This window comes from Chroicocephalus ridibundus, chromosome 11 (genome assembly GCF_963924245.1).
Source record: "Chroicocephalus ridibundus chromosome 11, bChrRid1.1, whole genome shotgun sequence".
NCBI classification, from domain to species: domain Eukaryota; kingdom Metazoa; phylum Chordata; class Aves; order Charadriiformes; family Laridae; genus Chroicocephalus; species Chroicocephalus ridibundus.
Window position 1 is genome coordinate 19,351,701 of NC_086294.1, and position 18,490 is coordinate 19,370,190.

General features: G+C 48.7%; 1 protein-coding gene across 2 annotated transcripts in view; it reads left to right on the forward strand.

The window, feature by feature from the left end:
* GRIA1 (glutamate ionotropic receptor AMPA type subunit 1) overlaps positions 1-17,135 on the forward strand; it is a 132,898-nt gene extending 115,763 nt beyond the window's left edge. For both annotated transcript variants that reach the window (XM_063349576.1, XM_063349575.1), the window contains exons 15-16: positions 6,802-6,936; positions 9,798-17,135. In XM_063349576.1, the coding sequence (XP_063205646.1) occupies positions 6,802-6,936; positions 9,798-9,986 (324 nt within the window). In that variant the 3' untranslated portion in view covers positions 9,987-17,135. The remainder of the gene's footprint in view (positions 1-6,801; positions 6,937-9,797) is intronic.
* The last annotated feature ends 1,355 nt before the right edge of the window (positions 17,136-18,490 follow it).

Here is an 18,490-nt window from a genome sequence, read left to right on the forward strand (position 1 = left end):
ACAGAAATAAAAGCTGCTGCTCAGCCCTGGCACCTTTACCTCTGAGCTGCAGCAAGACCTTCACAATTGCCTAGAATTGGTTTTGCTCTCAAATGCCAGTGGGGTTCCCCAACTGAAAATTGGAAAAAAGAATGTAATATTTTTTTCCTTTCTATGTTCAACCCACCTCCAGAGCCAGATGGAGTGCATTGAATTTTAAAGTATTAAAGATATTCAAATTTCATAAGAAGGGGAAAATCGCTACAAACATTTTTTTGGTAGGTTGTGATATTTTTTTTCCACCTGGCCTAATTGTCTGAATCTCACCAACTGCTTTATCGCATTGTAAAGCATTCCGGGGCTAACAGACGCTATTTAAAATCAAATTCTGCCCTTCTCTGCAGCATTGTGCATATCCAAGAATAACCCTCCTATAAGGCATGCTATACAATATGGCATTTGTCCCACTCAGGCAAAAATCTAATTGACTCGTATAGTGCGTATATTTTGCAAGGTAACCAACTGAGCAATAGTCACCATATGAATGAAAAGTAATTACTTCTGCTGGGAAACTGAAGCCATGACACAGCTTCCACAATACCTTCACCACAAGCCTGCATGCATCAGTGCTAGAGAAACCCCAGAGCCGATAAAATGCCCGTAAGGAAATGGATGTGCAATCAGTTTAGTTTAAAACAAAATCCCTGCAATACTGTACTCTGTCACTATTCTGGTGGGGAAAAAAAAGAAGTAGATGAAGTGCTTCTTTCCACACAATAGGATAACCGATAGGGACAGAAAGAGGTTTGGGACACATGGGTTTATGTGGATCGTATGACCTCAATATCCATCACGTTATTTACATGTGCTTGAAAAATGCGGTCACACGCGTGAATCACACGTGAATAAGTGAGACTGGATCCTAAAGTCATGAGGGCTGCTTGAAACTCCGTGTGTGAAATCAGAAGGACAAGCCTTAAAACCATTGTAAGCTTTCAGAAGATCGCAGTGAAGAGTCTCGGCTGTTAACACGAAAGGGCTGCGTCTCTGCGCCTTGCTCAGCGTTCGCACCGTGTCTGCAACGGCAGCGCGATATCAAACAACAGTAAGAGAAATCAATGTTGACATCACCGGACCCCCTCTCCCACCTACACAAAGACGAAACAACTGCATTGCTCGCTTGTTCTCATGAACGCAGACGGGCAAATACCCTCACCTACTGCCTACCTGGGTTTTATCCATTTTTGCTTCTGGGCTCTTTTGCGCCTACCGCAAACGAGCCGAGCTGCCCGGCTGCTGCAGGAGAAGTTCCTCCCCCTTTCCCCAGGGATGGGGCAGGGCTGAGCACCAGGCACAGCTTCCCCCGTCCTGCCCGTGGTGGACACAAACCCACCCACGCTTTGGGGGCACAAGGCGGACCACACAGCTCTCCTCGAATAGCCAAGGTTCAAAGCAAAGCTTGAGAGGTTGGAGGCCATTTCTCCCCACAGGCGTGGCAAAACCTTCCCATCGCTGTCTTTTGTCGAGCTCAGATTAGTTTGCAGTTAGAGGACTTTCAGAAGGGTAAATGAATGCTAACGAAGAGGGGTGAGGGACCAGGTGGACGTAAGTTTTGTATCCAAGGTTTCTAGCCAGAGCCAAGCAAAACCTCTGGTGTTTCCCAGGCTTATGTTCATTGGCCCCAGATGACGTTCCATGCCTGTAGCTGGCTTCTGTGCATCCTATTTTTAATCTGACTGTTTACCTATCTATTGCTCACCAACTTTTTTATCCAGAGAAATCCCTATAAAGTAACAGTCGATACATTAGTGGATCTGAACTAAAACTCCAGAGGCAAACGCTCCTGTTTCGCTGAGTACTTGAATCTGTTATCCCAGCACAGGAGGCGCTGGGCAGCTGCGCTCAGGGGCTCTTGATCCAGGACCACCACAGCCCCGGCTGCATTGCCAGACAGTGGGAAAGCCCAGGGAGTGGCCTGCACTGGGCAGCAATGTTTCTGCTCTTCTCCCCACAGTAAACCTGTGGCAGCCACCCCTTCCCACAGACTCAAGGTTTTTCTGTGCACACACACCTCCGGCGCTCCATCCACCAATTGCCGGTCCTGTCTCCCAGCCTTCCTGGACTTCCTCTCTACTTGCCGCAGCAGAAATAACCCCAGGGGAAAGACAGACTGTAGCTAGGCAGTTCCCTAGAAAGACCCTATTTTATGAATAAGGACGGGATGGACGGATTTTTTGGCAGGCTGTGAAATGTGCTGTCGGCTTTAAAGGTATGCCTTGGATTCTTGGAGGGTAATGACAAGGTGGACACTAAATGTCAGGGCAGATGGATGTGATTCTTCTCTTCCCTGGAGCTTTTGCAAAGCAATGGGAGAAAGGAAGCTTTTTTCCAGACCAAGATGGCAAGGTGGCACCTACTTGCAGGAGCAGTTAGAGAGCTTCATGCTTCTAAAGGACCTTCATCAAAGCCACGAGGATCTCCCATTCCTCCAGTTGTAAGAATTGTGCTTCTGTTTAAAAAAAACAATAAAACATAGGGAACAAATCCTGCTACCACCTTGCCCAGCCTTTGCAGGGAATTGGCTGGTTCTCAAGCCAAGGGTGTCTTTTCAAGTTGGGCAGCCGCATCCCCACAGCCGGCCATCGGTGTACTCATACCCACCCTCTGGCGGACCCACGGCAGCGCTCAGTCAATGGTCAACGCAATGTCCTTCATTGCTGAGCTTCAGGTCTTGCCTAAATAAAAGCAGCTCAGTGTTTGGTATAAAAGCTCAGCTTCTGGAGCCACCATCTGCTCTAAGGACAGGTCATCTTCTATGGAGACTGCAACAGCTCGAGGTGCCATCACCCTGTGCTGCCAACAGGCTCTGGTCATGCAGGGTAAAAGAAGGAACCGGGCAAATTTGGCCTTAAAGCCTTTCATCTGAGGAGGATAAATAACGACAAAGAGGATGACGGACACGGTGCCATGTTTGAGAGGAACAGACGGGAAGGTGCCTGGTTGCTGCAGCAACAAGGCCGGGCTTTTCAGAAAGATGGGTTTTTCTTTCTCTTTTCACCTGCCAATCTTCCCCCCACGTCAGCGCTCTGCCGCTGCGGGAGACGAGCGATGACATTTACACTCCCACTAACAAGCTGGTTCGGTGATGGGCAGCTCCGCAGGAGAGCATCTGGTGTCACAGAGCCCGAGCAGAGAGGAGGGGAAGGTCCTCTCAAGCAGTTAGCATACTTTGGGACTTAGTATTATGAGCATGATTAGGGCAGGAGCATACATGGAAACAGCAGCAGAGCCTCAGTGGGGCATGTAGAGTTTCCTGCCTTTTGTGTGGGTCTGGTCCTGCAGCTGATGGGAGCAACGAGACGCTGCTGCCGCCTGGAGAACCCCTCTGCATGTCCTGCTGGGAGAGGGAAGGAAACAAAAAAGAAAAGAAGAAGGATAGGATAAGCAAGAAGTCAAGGGACACCACAGGAGCAATTTCACTTCTCGGCCTGGCTCAGGATGGCAGGCTGTGCCATCAGCCGTGCCTCCGTGGTTCGGTGCTCCTCAGCGCCCTGCCGAAGCCGCCCGTGCCTTTGGCTCCCGGGCAGAAACCTTGTTATGGTGGCAGAGGTGAAACTCAGGCTGCTCTCTCCCTCCCGGCAGCTTTGCCCACTGCTGTGCCTCACTGCACTTTCCTTTGCCTTCTGGATAAGGCAACATTCAGTTCACCCAAATTGGCCCAACAATAGTAGTAATAGTAGTAATAACAATAATAATAATAACAATAATAATGCTGCCGCAAAAGTAAATGCAAGAAAAATGCAACAGCTCTGAAATTAATTTTATGGAATAGTGGTTCAGGAAAGTGCTTTGGGTCATCTCCTATTTCTTACTGGTCGATACGCTGCTGGCGTTAGGAGGAAAGTGGAAATGAAGAACGAGCAGCCTTTCCTGGCTGCCAGACTGCGCTGCCATTGCAGGGGGCTGAGGAGGTGCCCTGTCGGACCACGACCCCAGACTCTGGGTGGAAATATAAGAATATCGTGGCCAATAAAACGTGAAATTTGTGTATTCCCATGCCCGGCAGAGCCAAGGAAGCCACGTTTCCTAAGGATCTGTGGCTGCAAGTCAAAGACCCATGTGGAGTCTCCGATGCCTAATATAGATTGCGCAGATAACATTTATTTGAGTGAGAGCATTTATAGGTCTCCTCTTCTCCACAGTGTCATTCTTTTTCACAAAGCTTGGAGGTCCCTTATATCTTGGAGAACTCCATCCTTCTATCAAATGAAGCTGAAAGTATGGGCTGAAAATTATTAGTAAGACACAGACAGATAGGCTGCTCCACCTCCTTCCCTGTCCCCATCCTTCCCTCCGAGCGCAGAGCATGTGCTAATCAGCCACTTTTCATTAAGGAGCCAGGCGAAAAGATTAGGATGTCAAGGAGGGCAGCCCACCTCTAGTGGCTTTGTCCCTCCCTGAATCTGGTGCAGCCCCTTCAGACTGAATTTGAAGAGGCAAAGTACCTGCCGTGTTGTAACCCAGTTTTCATGGAGTAATTGCTCCGCTTTTCTAAATCTTCACTAAAAAACTCCCTACGTTTTTCAGCTGGTGCTTAAAAGTATACCCAGTAATCTGCAGAGAAGAGATGACTGAACAAAGGTACAGTCAAGCCTGGGGGAAAAAAAATGCGTGAAAGCAGATTATAAAAGACCAGACAAATAATCCTTCAAATATGGCAGAAAAATGGCAGAAATTAGGAGGCTATTTGCAGAGCTCTCTAATGAGAGAGCACACAGGAAACATCACCAAGATTACAAACTGACCAGCGTATGAAGGTTATACAAAGGTGAAACTAAACCTGTGCAACCAGCGGCGACCGTCACGTCTGCAGCGGTGTAACGCACGCGGTGACAGCAGCGGATCGCTTGGCAGCGATGTCCATCAGCGAGGCATGGAAAATGAGATCACCTGTGGAGGTTTTTTTCCAGTGACCGAAAGTCCGAAAGTCTGCAGGGGTGACCCCAAACCAAACCTCAGCGTCTTTCAGCAGAGCGTTCAGGATGGAAAGTTGCTCCCCGTGGCACTGGAGCCAGCGGCGAGAGCTCCAGCTGGGCAGAAGTTTTGCAGCTCACATGGGCCATGGGGACAGATGAAGGAGCAGTAGAAAAACCAACATTTTTGTAGTATTTTTGACTGGTATCCTCTTTTCTTCCAAAAATAAAAAGAAGAAGAAGAAGAAGAAGAAGACGAAGAAGAAGAAGTTCTCTTTCGCAACAGGACTTGTTTTTATTTTGAAAATTGAAATGTTTTCATGCTTTCTGGGTTAACTTTTCTTCCATCAAACTCTAATACTGCAAAAGAAAAAATTCTTGCCTGAAAGACAGTGCTGGTGCCAGGCAGACTGCTCTTCAATCAAAACCTTCCATGCTCATGTTGGTGTTTGGTTTTGGACCCTTTTGACACCGCTCCAATACAGTTTTCTGCTTCCCGAATCCTTGCCCTTCCCGAAAAGTGTGGGTTGCTTCTTGTAAAACCTGCCAAGCAAAGGAAGTGAATCAACTGTCCTACAAGGGCAAGGAACAAACTGTGCCACCCACCGGCCCACGTGCCCATGGAGTAGCAGGGAACACCAAGAACCGTGCAGAGGCTTCGTTCCCAACTGCAGACACTTCTACAGGCATAAATATTCTTTAACCGTGTGGCTGCATCTCAAATGACCCATATGCAATTTTCAGGGAGGAGGGCTGTCAATGCTGGGCAGACCCTGGTGGCTCCAACAGATTTGCACTGAGGCGTTGGGCTTGTCCTGCGGAATCTGTACCGGCAAATAGGTATCGAGTCGATATTGCAGAGCAGCCACAAGCACGGAGCAGGGGACCTGGGGCTGGTTGCATTATAGGGAAAGCGTGTCCTAGAAACAGGAGCCTGGTACACGGAGCTGAGCCAAGCTTTTGGGTCCTGCTGCTGCCTAGATTATCCCAACACCCCAGCTCCACCTGATCAGCATGGAGGAGAAGGTTTTGAGAGCTGCAGCAAGTGACATCAGGGTTAGATGTGGGGACTCGGTTTCCCTAGCAGTGAAATGAGTCTTTCTGAGACTCGCCTCTTCCCCAGAGAGCCGTGACGATTCATTAGGCAATTGTAAAATCAGAATGTAGCTACTGACTGTGAGTTGCGGTCCATTAATAGCCCTATTTATTGCCAACCAAATAATTAGCTTAGACATGCATCAATGGGTCTTGATTGCATACGAAATAACTGTCTTATTACACTGAAATCAAATGAGTTTCTGAGGGCAGCTCAGGTGTCACCTCAACCTCGGTACTGAAGAGGAAAAGGAAAAGAGAAAGAAAAAAAGCCAGCCATCTCAATGTGTTGCTCAGCAACAGAATTTGCGGGGGAAACGATCTAGGAATGAAGGAATGAGCATTTCCAAGAGAACAGGTTATTTCAGGCGAGACATCAGGGACACGCAAATGTCAAAGAGGCGGAGAACTTTTTCCTTTTTTCTCCTTTAATCAATAATTTACACTAGGCATTTTGGGTAAAATAAGCATTTAAGTTAGCTGATTGAAAAACGGAGATCCCAAACCTTTACAAAGAGTCACATTGCTGAAGAAACGTTTATTTGTTTGTGTGAGGGAAACATTAGATTCACTAGACATTGAATTAAAAATTGAAAATGCTCTTAGAAATGTCAGTTGTTCATGTAAAGAGGGAGATGATGTAATGCCAACATTGCTATACTCTGCAGCATCCTTCCCGGAGCAATCTCATATTAATTTTATTGTTCTCCTTCCCACATGCCCTCCCCTCCCTCCCTTCTCCTTTCTCTTCTAGGACAAGACAAGCGCGCTGAGTCTCAGCAATGTGGCGGGGGTTTTCTATATCCTCATCGGTGGGCTCGGACTAGCCATGCTGGTTGCCTTAATCGAGTTTTGTTACAAGTCCAGAAGTGAATCAAAGCGGATGAAGGTGGCAACCCATTCCCCGGCCTTTCACATCTTCTCTCTGATCCTACCCCGGCTCCAAAGCTGCCTTCGGAGACGGATGCAGCCCAGACCATGGGTGGAAAGCCGAAACATAGGGACAACGAAGTGACCGCGTCACTTGACTTGCTAGAAAGGAATAGGAGCATCAAGGAAGCTAAAAGAGGGTCAAGTGGGCCGTAGTGGGGAGCTGATGCAAGATCAGACACGTGGCATGATGCTAGTTCAAAATCCAGACACAGAGCGAAATCGTAGCACAAACCGTAACAGGAACACATTGCCATTCCTTAAAATTAATAAAAGCAGAGTACGGCAATGTGTGTGCAGCACGGATGAAGCGTGCTGGGGTTGGTGTGATAGGGCCCTTCCTGCAATATGAAAAAGTCCCCACACCCAAGCAGTTAACAGCAAGGTAAAACCGGGGTAGGGCGGTAACAAATCGGATCCTGTTGTTCCCTTCGCTGGCACCCTGCTGGCTCCATTTGCAGGTTGGCAGCAGTGCTTCATGCTCAGAGCTTTGTTGCCCTGGAATGGATGATGTGGGTCCCCACATTCAGAATTATGGGTCGTCTTAGAGGGAAATTGGCCTCTGCTGTCTCCGGTAATGTTTGGGGTTTTTTTCTCCACCCTGTCATGGTCTTGCAGAAGCACACTTCCTATGACCCAGGAGATTTGTTTCAGCCCTAAATTCTGGTGTGCCTAAATTTCAGAGTGTTGTGTCAAGAGTGGGTTAGTTTAGAGAGTCTTGGGGATACACATTTAATGCAGCATCTGTGGAGCAAGTACATCTTGACTCAGATGACTAGCAGAGGCGATCCCTTATACACGTGCCATTGCGTAAGAGTTACACATCCCTTTTCTTCCTCGTCTTGACCTGTCCCATGAGCGCAGAAGTCGGTATGAGTAAATGAAGTATGCAGTGAGTTTCATAAAATTTAGAGAGGTTTTTACTCCCCCGAGCACTGAAAATTACCCAGAATCAACAGGAAAATAAGCAATCGTTTCTTTGGGGTTTATGTCACCATTTCACAACATGCTTAATGTTTTGTCAGCAATAATAACATTTCTAATTCACTGAAAATGTGCAACAGCTCTTTTCCCATTGAGGTTTGGAAAATTCTACAGGCAATGAGAGGTACATTGAGCACCGGGGTAAGATAATGTGAGCAATTAATGTCCCTGAATATACAAAAATTAAATTATAATTGCTGCCTACACCACAAAGCTAGGTATGTCACAAATACACGGCGAAAGAGTGTCACAATGCAATAGCTCCGTAGTTGTAGTCGTAAGGAGATGTTGGCCTCCTGTGTTACTTGAAATGACCCAGTAATTCACACTGGCGTTAGCTTGCAGAGCTCTTGCCGTGTTAAAACCAGCCGCTATGGCAAGGAATCGTTGCTCCCAATGTTAACACCTGGTCATAGAATCATAGAATCATAGAATCACAGGGTTGGAAGGGACCTCTGGAGATCATCTAGTCCAACCCCCCTGCCAGAGCAGGGTCACCTAGAGCAGGTTACACAGGAACACGTCCAGGTGGGTTTTGAATGTCTCCAGAGTTGGAGACTCCACCACCTCTCTGGGCAGCCTGTGCCAGTGCTCTGCCACCCTCAGGGTAAAGAAGTTCCTCCTCATGTTTAGGTGGAACTTCCTATGTTCAAGTTTGTGCCCATTACCTCTTGTCCTGTCCCCGGGCACCACTGAAAAGAGCCTGGCCCCATCCTCCTGACACCCACCCTTTAAGTATTTATAAGTGTTGATAAGGTCACCCCTCAGACGTCTTTTCTCCAGACTGAAGAGACCCAAATCCCTCAGCCTTTCCTCATAAGAGAGGTGTTCCAGTCCCCTAATCATCTTTGTAGCTCTCTGCTGCACCCTTTCCAGCAGTTCCCTGTCCCTCTTGAACCGGGGAGCCCAGAACTGGACACAGTACTCCAGGTGCGGCCTCACCAAGGTCTAAACATGTCCCTTTGGCTGGCTCCCACCAGCAGTGGCTGCCCCACAGAGCCATTCAGCGGAGCCCGGGCAAGTGCCCAGAAAGATGGACCAGATCCCCCGCTAAGCCCATCCTCTGCTCAGCAAGTCCCTGTAGAACCCCTGGGCGACCGACGGATCCCACCGGCACAGGAGGCTGCCCCCTGCCTGGCAAGGCACTAAGTTGACTATTTCTGAGTAGCTGTTCCAGGTTTATCTGTTCTGGATAATTCTTCACCTGGATATCCCAGGCCAGACAGGATGATGATGCCCTTAGAGAGAGCTTAAACATGAAGAAACCAAATTGACTTCCTCTTTAGTTTAATTGTTCTAAACAGGTGGTTTCCTAAGGTCTTTGAAAGCAAATGTTTTGGGGGGTATCTGGAACAGGAAGATGAGACTTGGTTTCCTGAATTAGGTTTGCATTTCCTGGTTGCCTCAGTCGTCGCTGTAGACAAAAACACAGGCACATGCTCAACTTCTCACATGAGGAAAGTTAAACATATGCTTGCAGTGAGTCAGAGTCCACCACACATAGCAGTACTGGAGTAGTAATAGCATATCTATGGGGGAAGTGTGTATAATACCTCTGCTCAGATCCAGGATGACTGTTCTTATATTGTAGAGTTTGAATAGTTTTTGCATATGGCACATATGCTTTACACCCCAAAAAACTGCTGAAACATTTAATTTTGAATGTAGAAGAGGTGCGAATTAACGGAGCAGATGCAGTAGGGACATGCAGGAAGTGAGAGTCTGAACGGAGACAGGGAGGGCGAGAACAGTGACAGAAAGACAACGCTGGTTTATATTTTAATTTCTCCAACATTGCTAAGGACAGGGGGAGACCCCCCCGTCTTTCCTAAAAAGGGTTTTTGTTTAATCCCACAGCAATCAATCAACGAAGCCATACGGACATCAACCCTTCCCAGGCCGGCTGCAGCAGGAGGCAGTGGAGAAAACGGACGTGTGGTCAGCCACGATTTCCCCAAATCCATGCAGACGATCCCGTGCATGAGCCACAGCACCGGCATGTCCCTGGGAGCTACGGGATTATAATTGGCCTTTTGACCCATTGCCTGGGTGAGAGCAGGGGCAGCCCAACTCCACCCCCTCCAGAGCCAAAAACAAACCCAACACCAACAAGACAAACAACGATGACAGAAGGGACAATTGGATGGATCTTCTCAAGGAAATCAAATCTATTTCCCTTTTTATTTGCAAACAGATCCACCGGCAGGAGAACAGAAACAGGTCTGTACTGCAATAAGGAGAGTGTAATGGGATTTAACAGACTCGTGAACCGTCCCTGATCAAAGAACCACTGGAACACTAATGAGGACTATGCCATTTTGTTTTAACTTGGTTGTTAATAAGTCTTAGTGTGTGCAATATATATATTTTTTCTTACTAATTCCTGTGGTGTCAGGGTAACATCAGCCCTTTCCCCCTTCCCTGCTCAGTCCTTCAATCTGGTTTAGTTTGGGATGCAAACCGTAGTGTCTGAGCTACTAACAGCAAAAAAGAAAATCCGATAAATGGCAAGCTGAACTCCCTGCAGGGCATCAGCATCGACGCCTTTTGTCCATCATGATTCTGCCTTCTGTTGTTCTATTGTGAACTCGGGCTGTGGAGTTACTGCAGTGAGGCAGACAGAGCTGCGAACGGCTCTCCCTGCAACAGGAAGGACTTGATGCGAGAAAGAACCTGAACAAAAACACGAGGCTGTTTTACAGGGGCAAAGTCATGAGTGAGTTTGGAAACCCCAGGTAACCAGAGGACAAAGTGATAATTCTTCCAGAGACGATGAGTGGCGGTTCAAGAGAAGAATCGTGGGCCTGGAGTGGAGAGTGCCATGCGTGGCAGACGGGAGCAGATGGTTGGTCTAAAATCATGGTTGGCTGCTGTTTTCTATGGAAGAGAGAAAGTAAATGCAGCGTTCCCCTCACACGTGACTCTCCTGCCTAGGTTATTGGGGGCTAATGAGCAATTGTGAACCATTTCTTCATTGCTTAGCTTCTGTGTGTGCTCCCTTTTTGGTGGTCACATAAGGGAACCACCTTGAGCCGGGAATAGACCATCTCAAGACATCCAGTTCTAGATGGCTGCCTGTTAACCAGTAAAACATGCTAGAAGTCATGGGGCTGCAATGGGAATATCCCTGCCTTTTTGCTCTGAAATCCCTTTACGGCCATTTTTCTAATTAAGAGGAACATTTTGTAGATAGCTGGCCAGAATAGCTTTCTGGAAAGAACTGCCGAAGCAAACCAAGGAGGAGACCCTACAAGAGCTTCATTCAAGCATCCATGACGTTCGACAGCATCAGGGCTGGCCAAACTCAGCCTTCCCGGCAAGTTGTGGCCTGTCTGGGTACAAAGCCAAAAGTAGCAGATTCCCACTCATGTATCCTTAGGGAGAGGGAAGCATGCACAAGCCAGGAGAGCAGGTTGCTGACCCCAAACTTGGTATTGCAGAAACCCACACTGCCAGACAGGCAGCTGGGCATCCAACCACAGGCATGGAGATCAAAGGGGCGAGGATGGTTTTCCAGAACTGCACAAAAGGTTCGTTCTGTGAATCACTGGCATGGACAGACAAATGCTTCCCACCCTGGTGGGCCTGAGACACCTCCCCAGAAGTGAAGAATTCCCAGGGGAGCATCTGGAGTGAGAGAAGATCTGTGGGGCAGGGACCACAGTGAACCCTCTTAGCCTTGTCCCATCTCACAGGCCCATCACTGATGGCAAATAAAGTTCAAAGCTTCTCACAGGACCCAGCAAATATCTGTCTGTGGACTGAGCTGCTATTGGAGCGTTCTGAGCTGCTTTTTCTCATTTTTTTCTTTTTTTTTTCCTTTTTTTTTTTTCCCCTGCAACGTAGCAAGAGAGGAGCAAGAAAAGAAGGGAGGCAGGTGAAGAGAAAGTGATGCAGGCAAATGACTGGCACGGGTCTATGAGGAGGATCTGTCTGTCCAGCTGTCCGTAAGTACAGCTGGAAGCTGCCCGAACACCAGTTTCCATTAGTGTACGAATGCGAAGAGCAATACGTTTATCACCTTTAACACCAGCCTGGGCTGAAGTATCTGTTCCATTTACCCACTTGTCGTGCAACACTTTGGAGACCAGCAAGTCAGAGTCGAGGTCCTAAGCTCGGGCACAGCATGTCTTGTGCCAGTATGTTCTTCTCTCTCCACCACTGGAAACCCTTGTGATCTTCACCTCTCATCGGCGAACATGAACTCTGTTATCAGCCACTCCAAACACCTCTTCAGGTGACTTTGTGTTGGTTATCATTATTTTTAATGCGCTTTTCTTAATTTTAACTTCAGCTATGTGTAAGTGCTGGCACAGTGGAGGCATCCCACAAGCTAGCCTGTTTCTGTGCCCAGAGCCCTCGGATGCATCTCCTCACCCAGCTCTTGTCGCGTCCCGAACCTTGCCACGGCAGTGCACCGCCAGGCGCTGCGGTGGGAGCAAGGTGCCGAGACCCATGGGTGCCCCGTCCTCCTCCAAAGACAGGACTACGTGGCAGCAGGTCGCGGGGAGCCCCACCGGGCAGTTCGATGGTCTCGTGAGAAGCAGCGCGTCTGTGCTAGGACTGGCCGCCCGTGACGTGAAGATGTGAGATACAGTTTTCAAAGGCTGTTGATCAGTGGAGGGGTTAAAAAAAAAAAGAAAAAAAAAAAGAAAAAAAAGATGACTAGGACAAAAGCGTGGAAAATGTTAACTTGTAATATGTATTTTTACTACACTTTTCTTAAAAATAGAGTAATGGTAAAACTCTTAAAGACATTGACATTTTTTCTCAACAGGAATCCATATTTAACAGTTTTGGCTTTCATTAAATTTTGCTCTTTGGTACCTGGATCTTTTATTTAACAGCTATATTTGTTTTAGCTCTCTTTTGTTTTTTCTTTCTTTTTTTTTTTCTTTTGGCAGTACTGCAAAGGATTTTGCTTTATCAAATGCAACAGTGTTTTTCTTTTCATATTCTCTTTCTCTTTTCAAGCAACGTTTTTATTGGTAATTATTATTTACACAAAAATGAAGTGATCACCTGGAATTTTAGCACCGAGGATCCATGATCCATTTTTCATACCTGTCCATGCCGTTTTGTGCCAGTGCTGGATGTGTGGAAATGAAAATGATGTTACCCCTCAGGCAATATTACCCAACCTGAATCAAACGAGATTTCCTTGATTATTGCTGTGTCTGAATTGTGAACAGCAGCCAAATAAACTGCTTCAGGTTGAAATTGGGAATCTATCTAATATTTACCCAAGAGTCAGGAAACTAAACACTCATTGGGTTCAATGTTAATGATTTTGCTTCCTTTGGAGTTTCATGGGGCTGTTCTTTGAGGAGGGCTATTAGAGGATTTTAGCTTGTTTTTACAGAGAGAGAAGACATGGTCAGCTCAGAGATAATTCAGAACCAGCACTGGTCCAAAAATCCTCACCAGGATCAGCTTTCCTAGGAGCTCCCATGCTGTTTCAGAGGCTTGGACATTTAAGATGTTTCTCACTTGGTTTTTACACAACTATCCTGGTAAACTCCTCATCCAAAAGTCTGTTGAAGGAGGATAGAGGGTAGGATTTAAAGGGCCTTGGACATTCATGCAGCTGCTGAGGTTAACTATAATCATTAATGTCATGCTTTTACGTAGCGTTTGGTGTCACAGATCTGGAAGGACTTCCCTTCCCCGTATCACCATTCACATTTATCGGCTGGGGAAGCTGAGACACAGAAGTGCCTTGGACTAAGCGTCCCAGCTGACCCCACAGGGCCATGCTTATAGATTCAAGGTCTCCAACATTCACAAGGGGCTTTTTTACCTGCTGGTAGGTTTTAAAGATGGATAGAGTCAGCAAGGGGCAGAATTAATACATTTTGAAAGGGGCTGTGAACCCTCAGGCTTCAAAGCACAAGGGACTCCCAATCCATGGGGCCTCAAGGAGGGGTTTCCCATGGGCAGACTATGCTGGATCAGCCCATTTTGGTCTTCCACAAATGCTTAGGCATCCAGTACTGTACAGTGGGCTTGGACCCTGTCTCAAAACATTCTTCTTGCTCAGTGGTTCACTCTTGGTTCCTAGTGAGGTTGCAGAAACACTCAAGAAACTTCCTTTATATCTTGACATAAACAGGACAAAATTCCCTCCTAGTGGCAAAGAAAACCAAATATTCTTTGCAAGAAAATCTCCAGCGAGAATCCAAAACCATCTTCAGCAGTTGTTGGAGCAAAAAAACACCAAACCTTGGAAGTGCAGCAGGTGAGGAACAGATGCATCACCCAGTCCATCCTTTTGCTATGGGATAATAACCCTGGCATCATGACACAAAGCCGGGATGCTCCAGAAAGATTTGTCTGGACTTGTTTGTCCATGTGCCCACCTGCCATCAAATGCAAGGAGGACATCCTTATCGAAGCTCAGTGAGGGGACGGAGCAGGGGCACGTCAGTGTTTGCTGTAGCCCGGAGGTTACTAACCACAAACCTCTTCAGCCCCAGCAACTCAGCCACATACCTCCATCAACAGTTTTGGGTGACATGGGCAAGTTCTCACTGTGAACACAGGTTTGTGCTCACTTCTAAACGACATGGTCAGTGAGCCAAGTCTCACATACGGCTCTGGGTCCCCAAGAGCACGTTTCTAAGTGCGCACGTTCTAACTAACATGACGGTCCACTATGGAGGCACATGTTGGAGCTTAGATGACCCATCACAGTGGTGGGTGGTACCCGTAGGACACTGCTGGTACTCTTCACTGCCATGGCATGAGAAATAACAGCACAGATTGGGGCTTAGCTACTGGAGGTTGCTCTGAAGCACTACCTTGGAGAATGGAAGAGATGAGTTTGGGCCCTTCCCACCAGCAAAGGTACCAGATTCACCCCTGCTGACCTCTGTTAAACACAGATTCCTCTGCTGCCTTCGTGTTACCTATGGGCACAAATCAATTTGTCAGCCACCAGTGCTGGTTTTGTGTCTTGGCAGCCCACTGCTGGCTGAAGGCCCCATGCTTGCATCTCTGCTACCCAGTTAATTAATTAATTAACTAACAGAAATACAGGGGTGTCACTGTGCCATGCACAGCTGCCCGCCAGCCCGCCGGAGGGCAGGGCTTTGGGGGGCAAAACCCACATGCACACCCCAGATCAAAAGATGCCGGTCAGTGCCAGAGAAAACTGCTTGGGCTCCGTGTTGCTCCAGCTTCATTAGGAAGATGACACCCCTCCCAGCTCCTCTGTTCTTTTCCAGGCACTTGGTCCTGATGGTTTGAGTGTATAAGAGGGATGAATTCAGTGTGCAAAAACCTGGAAAAGGTTCTCCTAGGCATGCAGGGGTAGCTCGAGACTGATCTCTCCATCAAAATCGTGACCATTCCCACTGGGACTCTCCACTCAGCCTTGACCTGCAGCATCACCTCCCATTTCTCTTCTGCCCATCCCCATCTCTCTTTCATCTGTACATCAGTCCCACCATCAGCGTTGCCAGCTCCTCCTCTCCAGGACCTGGAACAGGCTCTGGGTATGTACATGGTGGTTGTTGTATTGCAGATAAGTCTGTATCACCACATAGCTTTAGAAACCAAATGAGCGCACCTTCCTTTGGGCTGGGGGCAGAGATGTGAATCCCGCTCCGCACTGGGCAGAAGTGATCCCATAACCCATCACACTGCACTGGGGCAGCACGGAGACTTTCTGCAAATGAGGAGTTGTTATACGGAGCCACAGTCTTGCAAAGCGCCGAGTTATCTGGCTGTTCCCAGAGCACTGGGACTAATCCCCCTTTCGCCGGTGCGCGCTTGTCCCGAGGAGGCATCGCTGTCTGCCTGCCCGCAGGTGGACCTGGCTCGGGGATGGAGAGAGGCAGGGCGCTGGGCATCATCTCCCCCGAGCTGGTACCCGAGCGAACTCGCCTGCCAACCGTGTGCAAGGGGGGGAGCTGTCTCTAGAGCAGTGAAACACAGTAATCCTTACCCCCAGAAGCGTAACTAACCAATTTTTGCACATCCCTTTGTCACGCACTAATTATATAGCGCGCGCGCACGCACATATGCATACACAGATATTAAGAGATGTCTTTGACAGCCCAAATTAGCTGCCAAGGTACCTTTTCGTTCCTAAGGATCAATATGGTATAATGTAACAGCCACAAAGTACGTTCATTACTCTGCAGGGCTGGTTTAACATGCTCTCTGGATCCCTTTGGCAGTAATTCCTCCTCTGTTTGAGCTGGCATCAAAATTAATGGCATGTCGTGTTCTGTAAGTCCTGACTTTTTAGATGAAAGGTACATGGTGTTGTTCACATCAGTATTACAGTGTAATAAATCAATGCTTTCCCGTTGGAAGGATTTTAGACGATTGCACAACTCGCTCTTAGGAACTCAAAAGACAACCTGTCTGCCAGGCCATGGGCGGGCTGATAAAGAAAAAAAAAAATCCGTAAAAACAGAAAAAGGAGGGAGAAATAAAACGCGTTTCAATGCAGTATTGTTACCTGCTTTGTGTAGGATGCTGGAGCCAGGGCAGCAACGCCAAGGATTCAGCAGGCCCCATGGCACAAGGTGGTGCAGAGCCGAAGGGAGCACATTCCCTGCTCCGGGGAGGTTCTGGACAGAGCCGAGAGAGGCTGGGAGGGGGAACACGGCCTGACTGCACTTGGCAAATAGGAGCAGAGACAAAAGTAGAGTTTGCCTTCTGATTGCCAGACCCTAGAACAAACTGCTCCCAATTTGCAGAAAAGCAGCAGGAAAGGGGAAGAGGAGCGAAGGCTGAGCCAGGACAGAGCACCCAGCCGCCCTCCAAAAGGTGCCCACAGAGTTACCGTCCCAGCTTCTTTGGCAGCTGCTGCCCAGAGTGCAGTTCGCTCACTTAACGGCATCTTTACCAAGTAAAACTTAAATTCCCCGTCTCACTGGAGCACATGTGCAAGATGGGAAGAGGCTCAACTTGAAAGGTGAGCCGTTTTGTTGCCTCAGATTAGCTCAAACTGTGTGACAAGCTTTCCTCACTTCAAAACCGATGTTGTTAACCTTGAAATCTGCATTATTAATATTTCAACACGAGTCCCATCAGGAGCTGCCGAAAGAGCTCTCCTGGACTCGTGACAGCTCGTCCCGTTTGATTCTAATCATATATGAATGCATGAGTTAAGAAGACATCATTAAAAGTACATTAAGTTTAATTATGCTAGCAGCCACAGACAGTGGGAGCATCGTCTTAATGCAGAATGCATAATTAGATCAGACCTAATCCATTAGATTCATATTTGCTGAAGAAAATGCTCCTCGTCTATAAGTGTCAGTACAAAGTGATCCATAGGGTTTGGAGGAACGGCATCGTTTTCCGGGGGCTGCTGCCCTCCCGCCTCCCTCCCCTCCTCCCTGCCCGTCGCCCCCGTGCACGCTGCTGAGCCCTCACTCAGCTCATTGCACACCCAGGTTAACAAAAGCACGCAAAAGAAACAGAGCAGGAAGATCCTCCGCCCCGGCGGCCAAGCCCTGGGGAGGAGCTGCCGTGGTTTAAGCCATTATGGACCCAGATCTCCTTTGCAAGGAGCTGGCACCACCGGAGCGGTCTGTAGCTGCGGGAGTCCACCCAGTCCCGGGTGGGTGGGTGGCCTCACGACCCAGTTAGACCAGTGCAGCCGTGCTTGGGGACGGAACTGGGTGGTTCCAGCGTGGCTGATGCCCTTTCACAGACTCCAGCCGCTGTTGGCCGCAGAGTAAGTTGGGACAACTTTACAAAAAAAACCAAAAAAACCCAAAAAAAAGACAAAACCGCCCCAAAATAATGAAAGCAAAATTGTTTCAGCTCCTCCCAGGACTGGCCCAGCTCTGCGCGAACGCCAGGAGGGCAGTGGCAGGGGCCCGCGGCTGCGGTGTGGCAGCAGGGAGGGTGGCACGTCCCTTTTCCCAGCAGCACGGCACTGCAAACCACCCCCTGCGTTGCTCTGCGAAGCCACTGCGCGGGAGGGAAACCACCACCACCCGTGGGGCTGGAGCCAAGCCCCGAGATGAGCAGCCGTGGGCTGCCACCCCCGCCCTCACCCCACAGCAGGGTCGCAGGGACAAACTGGGACCTGCAGCCCCTCACACCCCAGAGCAGCATCACCGCAGCAGGGACGACAAAACTGAGCCTGAGCCCCGCAGGTAACCCAGGTTGCTGCGGCTCGGTGCTCCTCAGCGGGGGTACGGGGGACCCTGTAGCCATGGGCTTGTCCCACGGAGCGATTTCAGCGGCATCTCCCAGCCCGGATGGCGGCAGTAAAATGAATGTAACTAATTTCCCAGCTCCTGGGGGCAGTCCCAGGGGGGATGCACCTCACCGGGATGCTGCTGAACCACAGTGCCCACGGGTCCACACCCTCACCCCCATCGTCCTTGCTCCGGAGAGGGGTGAATTTACTCTGAGCCTTTACCTGCCGCAGGTTATTCCCAGAGCTTCTGTGCTAAGCTGAGGTCCCAGTCCCGCTCCAGGGTGATTTCAGCTGACGTCCCCTCCCCTCCCCTGGAGACGGAGCGGGCTGGGAAGGGGAAGATGTCAATGAACGCCGG